Source organism: Cyprinodon tularosa, unplaced genomic scaffold (genome assembly GCF_016077235.1).
Source record: "Cyprinodon tularosa strain WSP-4 unplaced genomic scaffold, ASM1607723v1 ctg42, whole genome shotgun sequence".
In the NCBI taxonomy this organism is placed as follows: Eukaryota; Metazoa; Chordata; class Actinopteri; order Cyprinodontiformes; family Cyprinodontidae; genus Cyprinodon; species Cyprinodon tularosa.
The window spans coordinates 1526055-1539899 of NW_024039141.1; the positions used below are offsets into that span (position 1 = coordinate 1526055).

The 13845-nt window shown below is 40.6% G+C and overlaps 1 protein-coding gene across 2 annotated transcripts in view; it reads right to left on the reverse strand.

Annotated features, from left to right (window-relative positions):
- Positions 1-13845, reverse strand: part of atrx (ATRX chromatin remodeler) — a 55800-nt gene that overhangs the window by 4638 nt on the left and 37317 nt on the right. For both annotated transcript variants that reach the window (XM_038299152.1, XM_038299153.1), the window contains exons 30-33: positions 11341-11490; positions 6059-6175; positions 5525-5620; positions 4916-5044 (exon numbers count right to left, since the gene is read on the reverse strand). In XM_038299152.1, coding sequence (XP_038155080.1) covers positions 4916-5044; positions 5525-5620; positions 6059-6175; positions 11341-11490 — 492 coding nt within the window. The remainder of the gene's footprint in view (positions 1-4915; positions 5045-5524; positions 5621-6058; positions 6176-11340; positions 11491-13845) is intronic.

The following is a 13845-nucleotide window of genomic DNA, read 5'->3' on the forward strand; positions in this document are numbered from 1 at the left end:
TTAATTAATTTTTTAATAAAGCTTATCGTTAAGAGTGCCTCAGGGTACTCAGTTATTTCTACTTTATAATTATGCTACTATAGGCTTAGGCTGCTGGATGAAATAGGGAACACTTTTCCTCACTGTGCGTAATTCCACTTCTATTCACCAATTCTGAATTATTAGTTTGACTTATAACTTTGTTCTGTTTTTTCTCGTCATATATTAATTTAGCCTTGCGCTTGCTTTAGCTGTAACACCGTCTTCGAGGGAAGAATCAGCTGGGCCTCTGTTGTCAACAACTCCATTCACAGTAAATAGAGCTGGGCCTGTTTTTCAGTGTTACGTCCTGTGTCTCTCCTAAAGACGGCAAATTTGGTGAGCTTTGTGACTTACAGAATGTGCTCTCTTTCATTCCTATGACTTAAAACAGGGTCAGAGGTAATCTGTTTAACTGTTTCTAGACAGAGCAGTGCCTGAAATTCACTTGCAATTTGGGGGAAATACCCCTTCATATGCTTGAGTCAGAGGATTTATTAATTTTGGGGGGATTATTAGTTATTGACTACAGGCCTTTTTTGTGCTAATCTTACCTCAGATTAATATGCTGCTTTCATTTCCATCTTTTGTCTTTCTAGCTGTTGCATCAGCTGCTTTCTCTTGCCCTTTCCAATGTTTGATTGCTTTTTCTTATTTAACTGTTGGGGTAAAGAAAGAAAATATTTTTTAGGATGGAAAATGTTCCAAGGAAGAATCTTCTAAGGTTACCTACGCAGCTTAATATATTACCATAGATCAATGCATACATATGCATTTCGTTTTCTGCTACAAGGCAGAATTTCATGTTTATGCTGCACTTGCGCATCTTGGATAGCGATCCCTATTTGGAATATTTTAAGGTTAAAGACATTAAATATGATAACCACTGGTTTGCTAGCCCAAAATTAAAACGTATTAAATTAAAATGTATTGCGTTAGGGACGTAAAAAGCATCTGGTTTACATGCAAAGTCAGCAACTGATTGTTATTGATTCACTAAAACTTTTTTTGCGAACTATGGAAAAAAAAAGTTTATAAATACCTAGGGCTGGGCGATAAGTCAATAACGATATACACTATATTGCCAAAAGTATTTGCTCACCTGCCTTGACTCACATATGAGCTTAAGTGACATCCCGTTCCTAATCCATAGGGTTCAATATGACGTCGGTCCACCCTTTGCAGCTAGAACAGCTTCAACTCTTCTGGGAAGGCTGTCCACAAGGTTTAGGAGTGTGTTTATGGGAATTTTTGACCATTCTTCCAGAAGCGCATTTGTGAGGTTGCACACTGATGTTGGACGAGAAGGCCTGGCTCTCAGTCTCCGCTCTAATTCATCCCAAAGGTGTTCTATCGGGTTGAGGTCAGGACTCTGTGCAGGCCAGTCAAGTTCATCCACACCAGACTCTGTCATCCATGTCTTTATGGACCTTGCTTTGTGCACTGGTGCACAGTCATGTTGGAAGAGGAAGGGGCCAGCTCCAAACTGTTCCCACAAAGTTGGGAGCATGGAATTGTCCAAAATGTCTTGGGATGCTGAAGCATTCAGAGTTCCTTTCACTGGAACTAAGGGGCCAAGCCCAGCTCCTGAAAAACAACCCCACACCATAATCCCCCCTCCAACAAACTTTACACTTGGCACAATGCAGTCAGACAAGTACCGTTCTCCTGGCAACCGCCAAACCCAGACCCGTCCATCAGATTGCCAGATGGAGAAGCGCGATTCGTCACTCCAGAGAACGCGTCTCCACTGCTCTAGAGTCCAGTGGCGGCGTGCTTTACACCACCGCATCCGACGCTTTGCATTGCACTTGGTGATGTATGGCTTGGATGCAGCTGCTCGACCATGGAAACCCATTCCATGAAGCTCTCTGCGCACTGTTCTTGAGCTAATCTGAAGGCCACATGAAGTTTGGAGGTCTGTAGTGATTGACTCTGCAGAAAGTTGGCGACCTCTTCGCACTATGCGCGTCAGCATCCGCTGACCCCGCTCCGTCAGTTTACGTGGCCTACCACTTCGTGGCTGAGTTGCTGTCGTTCCCAAACACTTCCATTTTCTTATAATACAGCTGACAGTTGACTGTGGAATATTTAGGAGCGAGGAAATTTCACGACTGGATTTGTTGCACAGGTGGCATCCTATCACAGTTCCACGCTGGAATTCACTGAGCTCCTGAGAGCGACCCATTCTTTCACAAATGTTTGTAAAAACAGTCTGCATGCCTAGGTGCTTGAATTTATACACCTGTGGCCATGGAAGTGATTGGAACACCTGATTCCAATAATTTGGATGGGTGAGCAAATACTTTTGGCAATATAGTGTATATCGATCGATAGACGTGTGGCGCAATAGAAAAAAAGAGGGTCGATAAAAGTTCGATAAAAAAGAAACGCTGTTTTCCTTCCTTCTCATTGTAGCCTAGCATGTAGGTTTATGCTAGTCACTGCTTCCTCCCAACCAATCACAAGCGCGGACCCAGGCATGCCGTCACCAAGCACCGCCCTCTCAAACCACAACACAGAGCACATGAAGATGTCGCAGCAAGGAGAGTCGGAGGAAATTGTTTCAAAGAAGGGTTTTTGTAGTTCGGCAGTCTGGCAGTATTTCGGTCATGGCAAGTCGGATAAAAAACAAACCACAGTCATCTGTAAAATGTGTAGAGAACCAGTGAAAACGAAGTCTGATAACACAACCAACTTTTTTTTTTTTTTTTATCATGTCAGCCGCTCACACCCACAGAATTATGAGCTGTGCAGGCCCCGGCGCGGCTCTCCTCCGAGGAATCTTCGGGAATTTCGGGAAAATATATATATATTTTCAGTTCTGGGCAGTTTCCCACGTAGTTCTAACAATTGAGATAAAAATGCTGAGGGACCAGAAACTTCAAAGTAATAACTCAGGTTAAAGCAGGAAACGGGGGGAGGCGGCGGCGGTGGGGGGGCATTTATTTATTTGTTATATTTATTTTGGTCACTTTTCTGGTCACTTTAGTTTATGCTTTGTCAGTATTTAATAACATAACTCAGGTCTCTTAAGTTATTTTTCTTTAAAACAATTCTGTTATGGTTAAAAAAGTTGGTTAAATAAAGATTTAATTTGAAGTCTGTGTTTGTGTTTTTTTATTAAAATTAAATCTTTTAGCAATATTGTAAAAAGTCCAGGCAGAGCTGCACATAAAATATGGTTTCAAATCTTTTCAATAATTATCGATATCGATCAATATGCATTTTTTTTTTATCGATAAGCTTTTTTTCTATATCGCCCAGCCCTATAAATACCCAAATTAACTAGAAATGTTAAAACCTGCCGATGAAAAATATTCAATTGTATATTCTGGTACTTGCAGTTTTTACCACAAACCTTAAAAACTCTTAATATCACTTCCAGCTGCTATCAATGGCAGTGGGAAATCCCCCACAGGCTGGCTGCAGCAGGGAGCTTCCAGCGCTGCCTCCTGGAGGTATGATGGAGGTCTGGTGCATTGAACAAGAACTGCATATTTTAGTAGGATCATAATCCTGATAAACTGACTTCACAGAAGATGTTTAGAGGGGGACTTTCTCGCTTGATAATGTGTTAAAACAATTTTTCCTGCTCGTCAAGTAAATAAAGCCAAGCTGCTCTCTAGCTTGAAGCTACAGAACAGAGCGGATAAACAACCAGAGCGCCGGCCATACAGCGTATGCGCGTTTTTGATGCCCACAATGCCTTTGGTGTAAACGTAGCATAAGAGAAGAAGAAAAAAAAAGAAAAAAAGAGAAGAGCGTGCCCAAGTGAGTAGTGGAGATGTTCTTTGTTCAAATCTGAAAACGTCCATATTAGTAGCTGCACATCGCCATGATTTATTTTTAAAGAGGGAATTTACCACATTATAAAAACGGGGATGGATCAGATAATACGCTATTCCCGCTATCCTGCAGTGAATCTCAGGTCCTACAGATCCAACTATGGAGCTAGGCTTCCATGACCTTCTCTGACAAAGTATTTATGGCGTACTGCCTCTGTGTTCCATCTGTGTGTTTGATTCAGTTTTCTCTGACCCCCAAGTCTGTCATCAAAGATGGCCGCTTACACTGAGCCTGGTTATGCAGGAGTTTTACTCTCCACTGTGGCAGCCTGCTTTTTGAGAGAAACTGCTGATAAATTCAATGACATATTGCAAGCAAATGTCTGCTGGTGCTACGTGCTCATCTAGGAGGATCAAATTCTACAAAGTTAATAACTCAATGCAATCAGCATAGTTTCTTTAGATAGAAAACCTTTATTCACTCTGTGTGATATGGTCTAATTGTTTCTCTAAAGTGCGTTGAAATGATGGGTTATGAATTGCCGATAAATTAATAAACCGAACTGGATCTCCTCCAGTTACCATGAGCCTTTTGGCTGCTCAGTTTAAGAGCTCGGCCGGAATGGTTGGTTTTCCATCGAAAAAAAACGTTTCCGTTTTCAGATAACAGGTTTAACTGCACGCCCTAAGAGGTTAAAACTTACTTTACAACCCAACTCTGTTTTAAACATTTTCAAAGCTTTCTTCCCAATTTCCCTCCTGCGTTCCTTGGTCTTTACGATGCCATTTGTTCTCTAATGTTCTCTTAAACCAGCAGATGGATTTGTTCAAAGATTAAATCACAAAACCAAATAAAATACTCTAAAGTTTGTGCTTGTAACCTGACAAATGTGGATGTGTTCTTAGGATGTGAATCCTGGGCTACCCAATAATTATCAAACTTGACCTTAAAGACATGCATCTCCAACGTTCCTTTTTGCTTAAAAATCTACTTTTGACAGAACTTTGTTTTATGAACACTATAACCAGTGTTGCTATTCTAAAGCTCTCTCAACTGTGGGCCTTAGCTCCACCTGCTACAAAACAGTATCTATATCAGTGTTTCTTACCGTTTGCTGCCTGGTGAGGACGTCTCTATAAATGGCTTCCCTGCGCTTCAGCTCAATCTCCACATTAGCTTGGTGTCTCAGAGTTAAAGCCTGGACCTCGTTCTCTGTGAGAGTTGGATTTTCCTTCCACTGCAGAGAGAATGTTTACCCACAATGAGAAACTGTTTCTTTTAATTAATAATCATGTAATTCTTTGAGTAAAAGTTCAAAAAATATCCACTGGACTTGGTTTCCAAGATTTGAAGACGTTTCGCTTCCCCTCCAGGAAGCTTTCTCAATTCAAATGTCTGGATCCGCAGTGAGTTTGAGTCTTATACAGACAAAGCCTTGTATCGCTTGGAAACATGCAAATGCTAACCGATGAAGGGGTCGTTTGGTTCCATTGTTAGCCTGTAATTAAAGGGGGGGGATTGACAAAGCTTCCTGGAGAGGTGGCGAAACGTCTTCAAATCTTGGAAACCAAGTCCAGTTGATATTTTTTGAACTTTTACGGAATGACTATGACCTGGATGACTGAGAATCTTCATCAGCATTCCTGTAATTCGAGAATAAGCCTGACGGGGCGGTGACTGATTACTAAACTAGAACTGAGCAGCTTCTCAAACTTACTATTCTGGCAATGATGTCTTCCATTGTCTCACGAGCTAGGGCTTTTAAAGCATTTGTTGCTTCAATGACCTTCTGGCGCCCCTGGCTTATGAGATCCTGAACAAAACAAAGAAGAGAAATTAAACATTCAATTAGCAACAGGCAAGTTTATGCACATTTTCAGAATCAAAAATTGTACGCAGGTTTCATGCAGTGACAAATTAACAATAAATGTTCCCCACCAGTAGGAATCATTATTCACCACCTACAAACTTGTATTGGTTTTGTGGAAACCTTTCAAACAGCTTTAACCAAAAGAGCTTAGCATTATACTAATCAACTGGGAATAAACCCACCAAGCTGCCTCTTGCAGTGAGTATCCACCCACTCTCAGTGGATGTATATTAATAGCTGCCATCCCAGACGAGCATCGTTATGAACTGGTCGGCTGCTGCTAGACTGGTGTCACAATTAGGAGCGGGGAGGATGAGGAATGTGGGACGCCGTGTCGTTGGGGTGGGGGGTAGAGGGAGGCATATGGGCCTCATTACTTACCTCCAGCTGCTGGTTGGACATTGTGGCCAAAGCTGCCATATTGAAGGAGAAGTAGTTGGAGGTGCCCATATCTGGCTGAGCATAGGACATGGGGTAGTTGGTCCTGGTAGACAGACCCTGGGAGAAACGGAGAGAGGAGAAAAACAGACGGGGGGATGAATGAGGGAGGCAGGTGTTATAAATAATAGATCTGTAACAAGTATGGTGGTTCCTGTGGTTCTGACATTTTCATCTGTGCTGAATAAAGTTTTCTGATTTGCTAAGTTGATGTATTTACAAGTATTAATTTGTAGGCCAGACAAATATTACAAAGATCTGAAAACAAACCTGAGTGGACTAACAAAGGTATTTATTTTAGAAAAGAGAACATTTTACACTTCTTTCCCTCCCTGACAATAGTATCAGCCAGCTTTATACTGTATTAAGCCGGGGATACACTGTACGATTTTTTCGATCGTTGCACGTAGCTACAGTTCACACTGCGCAATGAAACTGCAGGGTTTTGATGGGTTGATGATGGGTTTTCTGTAACAATCCAGGAGATTTTTCATTTTTTACAAAGAGACTGTAATGGCTGCAGCAGCTTTGGTCTGTACGCGTCATGCCACCTGCCTGTGGTCATATATTTGCAGGGAGCTGCAGAGAGAGCAGCTGACATACAAGCAAATGTAGAACATTTGGGCAGAGTGCTTATCTGCACATGATAAAGTGGGACTAGAGAAATATATTACCCAAGCCCCCAAAACTACTTGTTGAAGACTTTAGCTGTATGCATAGAGTCTGATCAGGGTTTTAATAAAAGCAAGCTACGCATAGCAGCTTTTTTTTTTTTTTTAACAAAGCTAAATTGAGTTAGAGCAGCTTTTAATTAGCTGCAAACAAGAAAAACCCTCTGGTCAGTTCTTTTTATCCTAAATAGGACTTGTCACACACTGGCTTCAAAAGTATATACTGGCTAATAGCTTCTTCTGCTTTCCGCTGGGTTATTATACGTATGTTTTGCTTTTGCATAATTTGGTAATCAACTTAAGCATTTTGTGTTTTTACCATAAGGAGACCACATGACTGCAGGTACGATATGGAACTAATGAAGCTAAGCAGGTCAGCATTTTCCCCAGCAGAAGTTAAAGATCGATATGAAAAAGAGCAGAGAAATATCTGACGCAAAGCTTCATAAGACATGAGTACTTAACGTTGAGGCTTACTGAGGCAGGAGCTAAAGCTGCAAAGACAGTTGGGGTGTGATTAGGTACTTCCAGCAGATGGTGACGGCATATAACATATCTGCTGATCGCACTCTGTGCAAAAAAATCCTTCAGGCTGAAAAAGGACTAAGTAAACACCATGAGGATGTACGCATGGCTTGTATTGTTTTATTTAAACATTAATATATGTTTTTTGTGCTTATCGTCAATGACGAGACCAATTTAAAGATGACATATAATAATCCAAATGTGTCATTGATAAAATCCGATTTTGTGCTTTTCTTTTAAAACTTCTCTAAATTCCATCAGAAAAGAAACAAAGGTTATAGCGGAGAATTTTGAACACTCATTTTGTGAGAGGAACAACTTTCCCAGTATCAGTTGGCTTCTGCTGTATTAAATGTGTGTGTGCGGGTGTGTGTGTAATGACCTGAAGTAAACAGTCTTGTCTCAGTAAAGGCCAGCAGAATGCCGATGTTTGTATGTAATTGAGTCTCAGCTGCAGATGGTTTTCCCTTGCCCTGTAATCTGGCCATCCGGTATGTTGTAGGGTGCATGTGTGTGTTTGAGTGTCTCTGTGTGTGAGAGTGGGGCCAACAGGGGCCTCTGGACCTGGTCAAAGACAGGTGTGCAAATCTAAACAGTACAAACCCTCCAAACAACCACAATCTGCACATACGCATTCTTCACTTTTAGCAAAGAAGCCATTCTGGAGATTGGGCTGAATCCTCAGATATGCATCAACTTTCACTTTTATTCATTAAAGAATTTATCTGGATTAGACTTTGAAATTTAAGTTTAAATCATATTTGACCTAAACCATCCTAAATGTTGGATTTCTTGCAGGAACAAAGGGTTTGCAGCTTTAATTTCTATTTCAATGCAAGATCACATTTTTGGGTTTCCCCTCTTGTTCAGACTGTAAATCTGATATTATGCATGTGGCTTTTCCTCTACAGCACCAGCTGAACGCTACACTAAGACATTAACAGAGGTTGGGTTTCTTTACAGTTGTTGCTCTTCTAAAATGAAAACCATTAAAGAAACGGTCCTGTGGTGAACAGCCTGTTGTGGATCTATAGCGACAATTTCTCAATCCCTCCAACACATTTTTTTCATGATAGACATTTAATATAATTAACACCTGGCATAGTTTTATAATCTGTATACTTTACAGATTACTCTTTCAAGAGCTATTGTTCTTTTTTCCTTTTATGGCATCTGGATTAGCCCAGGTTGACTTCATTTTGAGAATTTTAGCCTAAATAGACGACAAATCTGGACTGAATAACCCTACACTAAAAGATTTGTTAAGTATTGATTGGGAGCATGCAGGTTTCTTTAAATTTCAGTAAGTAAAACTAAAAACATAAACTAAAACTTAAAAGCTGCAAATTAAATAGAACAAATATCTGAAATGTAACTTATAAATTAAATCTAGCAACAATCAATAACCTACACAAGGTAGAATACATTTATAAAAATACCCCAGAATGCTAGTCCAAGGGTTTTACTCCATTGTCACCCAAATTTATTAAATTAATTTTGGAAACGTTCTGATTTTATCTACCTAAAGAGGCATTCACAAAGTTTCTACAAAAAAAAGATAAGTTAAGAAAATTCTTAAGAGGCATAACTGAACAAACCAAGTATGAATAATATCAATACATACATTTCAGATTATTAAATATAATTGAAACCTGATGTGTGAAAACTAGATCTGTGATTTAATGAAATCCCAGGTAAGAGGTAATTCAAATAAAATGTATTTGTAACATACCGTAATTTTCGGACTATAAGCCGCGACTTTCCCCCCCATTTTTCGACCTTGCGGCTTATATAACAATGCGGCTTATCTATGGACTTTTACAGCTAACGGCCATAACTAAATCTATGGATTTTACCATCCACCATGTTGACTTCACATTTGCTTCAACACACAGTACGGTAGCCGCGCGAGCAGGAATGCGAAGGTCCTCCGGAAGCAGACTTCTACCACGAGCGGTACGAGACAGAACGACAGCGAGAAAGACTGACATTGCAAGCGCAAGACAGTTTGTGTTAAACATAAAAAACCTGCTGCTTATAGTCCGGTGCGGCTTGTATATGTACAAATCATGCAATTTGGCTTCTGCGACATATATTGAGGTGCGGCTAATAGTCCGAAAATTACAGTATTTTAAAAAGAAGAAATAGCTTAATATCTTAACCTTTTCCTCATGTAGTATTTTCTTATTTCCAGATTTTCCCAGAAAAGGAAAATAATTAAAGCAAAAGTCATATTTTTCCAGGTTCTGTAGGAACTCTGTGTTGATCTTCATATAAATTGTTGGTGTTTAATGAACTGAGTTTAACATTAGTATTTTTCCGACAGTCGACTAAAAAACAGAACTGTGGAGGGAAAAGACACTTAAAGGAATAGTACACCCAAAACATGATTAGCCTTCATTTTCTACTCACCTCCATGCTGAACAACACTCTGGAGTACTTTTTTGATATCTCAAATGCATCTGGAGATCTGGGAAGCTTCTTGCTATCTGCTGACATTCAAATAATGGAGGTCTATGGTGCCCGAGGCAGAAAGGTCCATAAAAGTCCACAAAAAACGTGTCAATATTCCTCCATACTGCTCGTCCAATGTATTCCAAGTGTCCTGAGTGGGTAGCATCCAGAATTTACTCGAAACGAAGTCATTTAGAATGTTTTTAGAGCATAAACAGTAGTGTATAGGATTTCCTGAAAGAGCGCGCCTGCGAGTTCACGACGCTACGGAAACCGCGGCAGACCAAACCAGCGCATTCAGCTTGGCAAAGAACTCATGCTCTCCCTCAACACTGAAGTCCTCAGACATTTTTCTTTAGTTTTTTTCTTTCTTTGCACAGGTAAACAGCACATTTCTTCTTCTACGCTTGCATTATCGGCAGAGCAGACGCTGAATGCGCACTTTCATCTGGTTTGGTCTGCCGGCTTCCGTAGCGTCGTGAACGCGCTGGCGCGCTCTTTCAGGAAATCCTATACACTACTGTTTATGCTCTAAAAACATTCTAAATGACTTCGTTTCGAGTAAATTCTGGATGCTACCCACTCAGGACACTTGGAATACATTGGACGAGCAGTATGGAGAAATATTGACACGTTTTTTGTGGACTTTTATGGACCTTTCTGTCTCGGGCACCATAGACCTCCATTATTTGAATGTCAGCAGACAGCAAGAAGCCTCCCAGATCTCCAGATGCATTTGAGATATCAAAAAAGTACTCCAGAGTGTTGTTCAGCATGGGGGTGAGTAGAAAATGAAGGCTAATCATGTTTTGGGTGTAGTATTCCTTTAAAGACATAAAGGAGAGAAGAGTGTTGGAAAAACGATCATTAGGGTAAATTAGATTCTAGGATTACAACAAGGAGAGGGAAGACACTTCCATATAAATGATATTAAATGCCCCACAAGAAACAGGAGGAGTAATGTGACAGGAGTATGTGAGAGAGAAGGCTCCAACTTTTTAAACCTTCATCCTAACTTTGACTAGAAATAAGGCTGCTGAGCTGAACTACTTACTGTAGGTGATGATGGGTCAAAGGTCCAACGTTCGCTAAAGAAAAGCCCGTAATCTGCTGTTTTTTTTACTTTAAAGTCATTTTTTTAAAAGTTAAGATGGGTCTAAGGTATGTGTGCTGCTTCAAAATGACAGCTTTATTTCCAGAATTCTGAATGTTTAAAATAAAATTATAAAGGTAAAATTGAAAAAGTCTCTTCTGAGGAAAGAGGGAGTAAAAGGTTGACTGATGAAAAGGAAAAAGGAAGATGGATAGATGGATGGAAGACGGGTAGATGGGTGAACACAGCAATGAAAAGGAAGAGCAGAATGAAGACAAACTGGATGGATCGATGGGACTAAAAAAAGTTTTTTTCCTCTGACAAAAGCAAAAAAAAAGACAAAAACATAATTCTACATATAATTTTCCTGTACTTATCTAGACCAGGAAACCATCTACACCAAATCTCATTCCCGACCGTCCCACTCAGAACCCAATAAATACATGTGCAGATGTTTCGGTAATCAATTCCTCCTTTCTCACCTTCTTCTCTGCTTCATACTCGGCCCACGCCGCCTTGCGATCCTCCTCACTCAGGGCTTCCTCCTCCTTGTGGTCCAGCAGAGAGTCATGCTCATGATAGCACACTATCTGATCCTTGTTGTTCTGTAGCATCTCGGCCAGGATGGGATCCTAGATAGGAAGACGAAGCAGGATGAGATACAGTCATGTCTGATGTGGGACAATCCATATGAGTTCAACATAAGGAAAACTGTTCAGTCTATTCCAGGCATAAATGAAGCTAAAGTATTCTGAAACTCTGGTTTCCATGCCTGCATTGTTTTTGAAAACAATAGCAGAGGGAAATTAAGTCAACATGGTTTTAATTAAGCTCTCTGCAGCAATTTCACTTTTCCTTCTCTCAACCGAGCTTCACTTTGAACTGGAACTTTTTGTCAATGTCAGGTTGGCCCATTCACCTCCTCACGGACCATTCAGAGGGCTTCAGCGCCCTGTCACAGCCCTCCTTTGTCTTACTTTAAACAGTGCGTGTGGGAATTTGGTATAAAGAAAAAAAAAAAGAAAACAGAATAACATGAATGCTATTGGCATCAAGTAAAACTAAAACATCAACCCATGAAATTAAGCAGTGATTGCAAACCTGTGGTGAATAAATTTAAAATAAACATCAGGCTAGACGCAGTGAAATCGGACCCACAAATGAGGAGGTGGGTGTGGGGGGTCGGCATGAAAACTTCACAAGAGCCATCTTTTAGGGGGTTCGTGCAGAGCTTCTCACCCACACACGCTGTAACTCCTCCTAGACTTAGATCTTGTACCCACTGGTGCTCCTCAGCGACATGTGTTTAGGTTTCTTGGCCATCACTCTCAATCAGGACAAAACCGGGCCACCCTTAAACAACCAAACATTTGGGAACAGCACACAGCGAGCTATTCCACTGCAGCTTTACCTTCTAATTAGGAGATAAAAGCACAGAGGGGTCTGATGGCCCGATTAGGATGAAAAGGCACCATTTGTTTTTAACCAAAGAAAGGGGAGCAAAAGGTCAAATTAAATGCAAAGTCAATGCCACCAGCAGTTCTAAAGTTGGAACATGGACAGATTCCTGAAAGGGCCTGAAAAGCCCTCTGGACCCCATTATACTCCAACCTACAACATGCAGCACAAAAGTATTCAAACCCCCTGAGCTGGTCCAAACTCTACCTTACTAAAACCAATTATTCTAATGCTTTTTATAGGGAATTTTGATCAAACCAATACAAAAGAGGAGCCAATAGAAAACAGGAGAAAATACTAACAGTAAACAAATAAAATAATCATTGAACTAAAATAAAAAGTGTGATATAAACATCTATGCAGACTCCTTTAGTCAATAGATGGAGAAACCAACATGGGTGTTATGGCAGCACCATGACTTTAGCGGCAGATCTTCACCAGCTTTGTTTATCTAGACTAGGGGTGGAACGGTTCACAAAATTCACGGTTCGGTTCGGTTCGCGGTTTCGTGGTCACGGTTTTCGGTTTGGTTCGGTATATGTTGATCGCTAGCCTGACATGTTGGTCATTTTGCTGTTAGCATAAACAAAACGTGTTGCACAATGCTTGCACACTGTTGCACTTTTATCCACAACTTTCTTTCCGCTGTCATCGTAGGTCACTCTAAATGCAAAGTGGTCCCATACAGCAGACCTATAAAGTGCTGCTGGCGCGTCTTCCAACTCCTGTTCTTTCCCACCCGCCATACCCACACAATTCTCCACAACAACTGATTTTTTTTCTGCTACACCCAGCTACGCTGCTTCGCTTCTTCTTCTTGTTTACTACTGGTGGTTGGCTTTGGTCTCAGTACCGCCACCTTCTGCTCTGGAGTGTAATCGCTTCGCCTATGAGAAAAAAGAGCTGCGCATGAACCGAACGCAACACACGCAAATCGAACCGAGTGGTTCGGACGGTTTTCAAAAACCGTTCCATCCCTAATCTAGACTGGAAGTTAATCCTTCAGAAAGTATTTAATCAGAATGGATGGAGAAGTTCTGGACATTAATGTCTGAGTTGTTTGATATTTGGGGTCTATTTAGACGTAATCGTGCTTCTGTCTGAGCCACTCCATTGTAGTTCAAACGCCCCGGTCTCCAGTCTTTTTGCATCCACCAATACATCTTATTCTAGCTTTTTTTGAATATTTAAATCTGTTAGAAAGAGTTTTTAAAAAAGCATACCAACTATATAATGATATAACCTTAATTTTTGTCTTTTGTAGATTTTTGGTTTTCTGCCAAGCAGACCGTTAGCATGTAAATGATCTAGTCTATGGACATCTGACTGTAGCCACGTCTTCCATATGTTTGCTATTCAATGCATGTCTTAAGTCAGATTTATGTGCAAACTATTGGTTGAACCAGGAATTCTAACTCAGGAATTCAAACTCTGCCAATACTTTCTAAATGTTACATCCTCCCCGAGACGTGCGTTAGATTTAATCGTAGGGGTAACCGAGTGAAGGGGTTGATTCACAAAACCTTTAA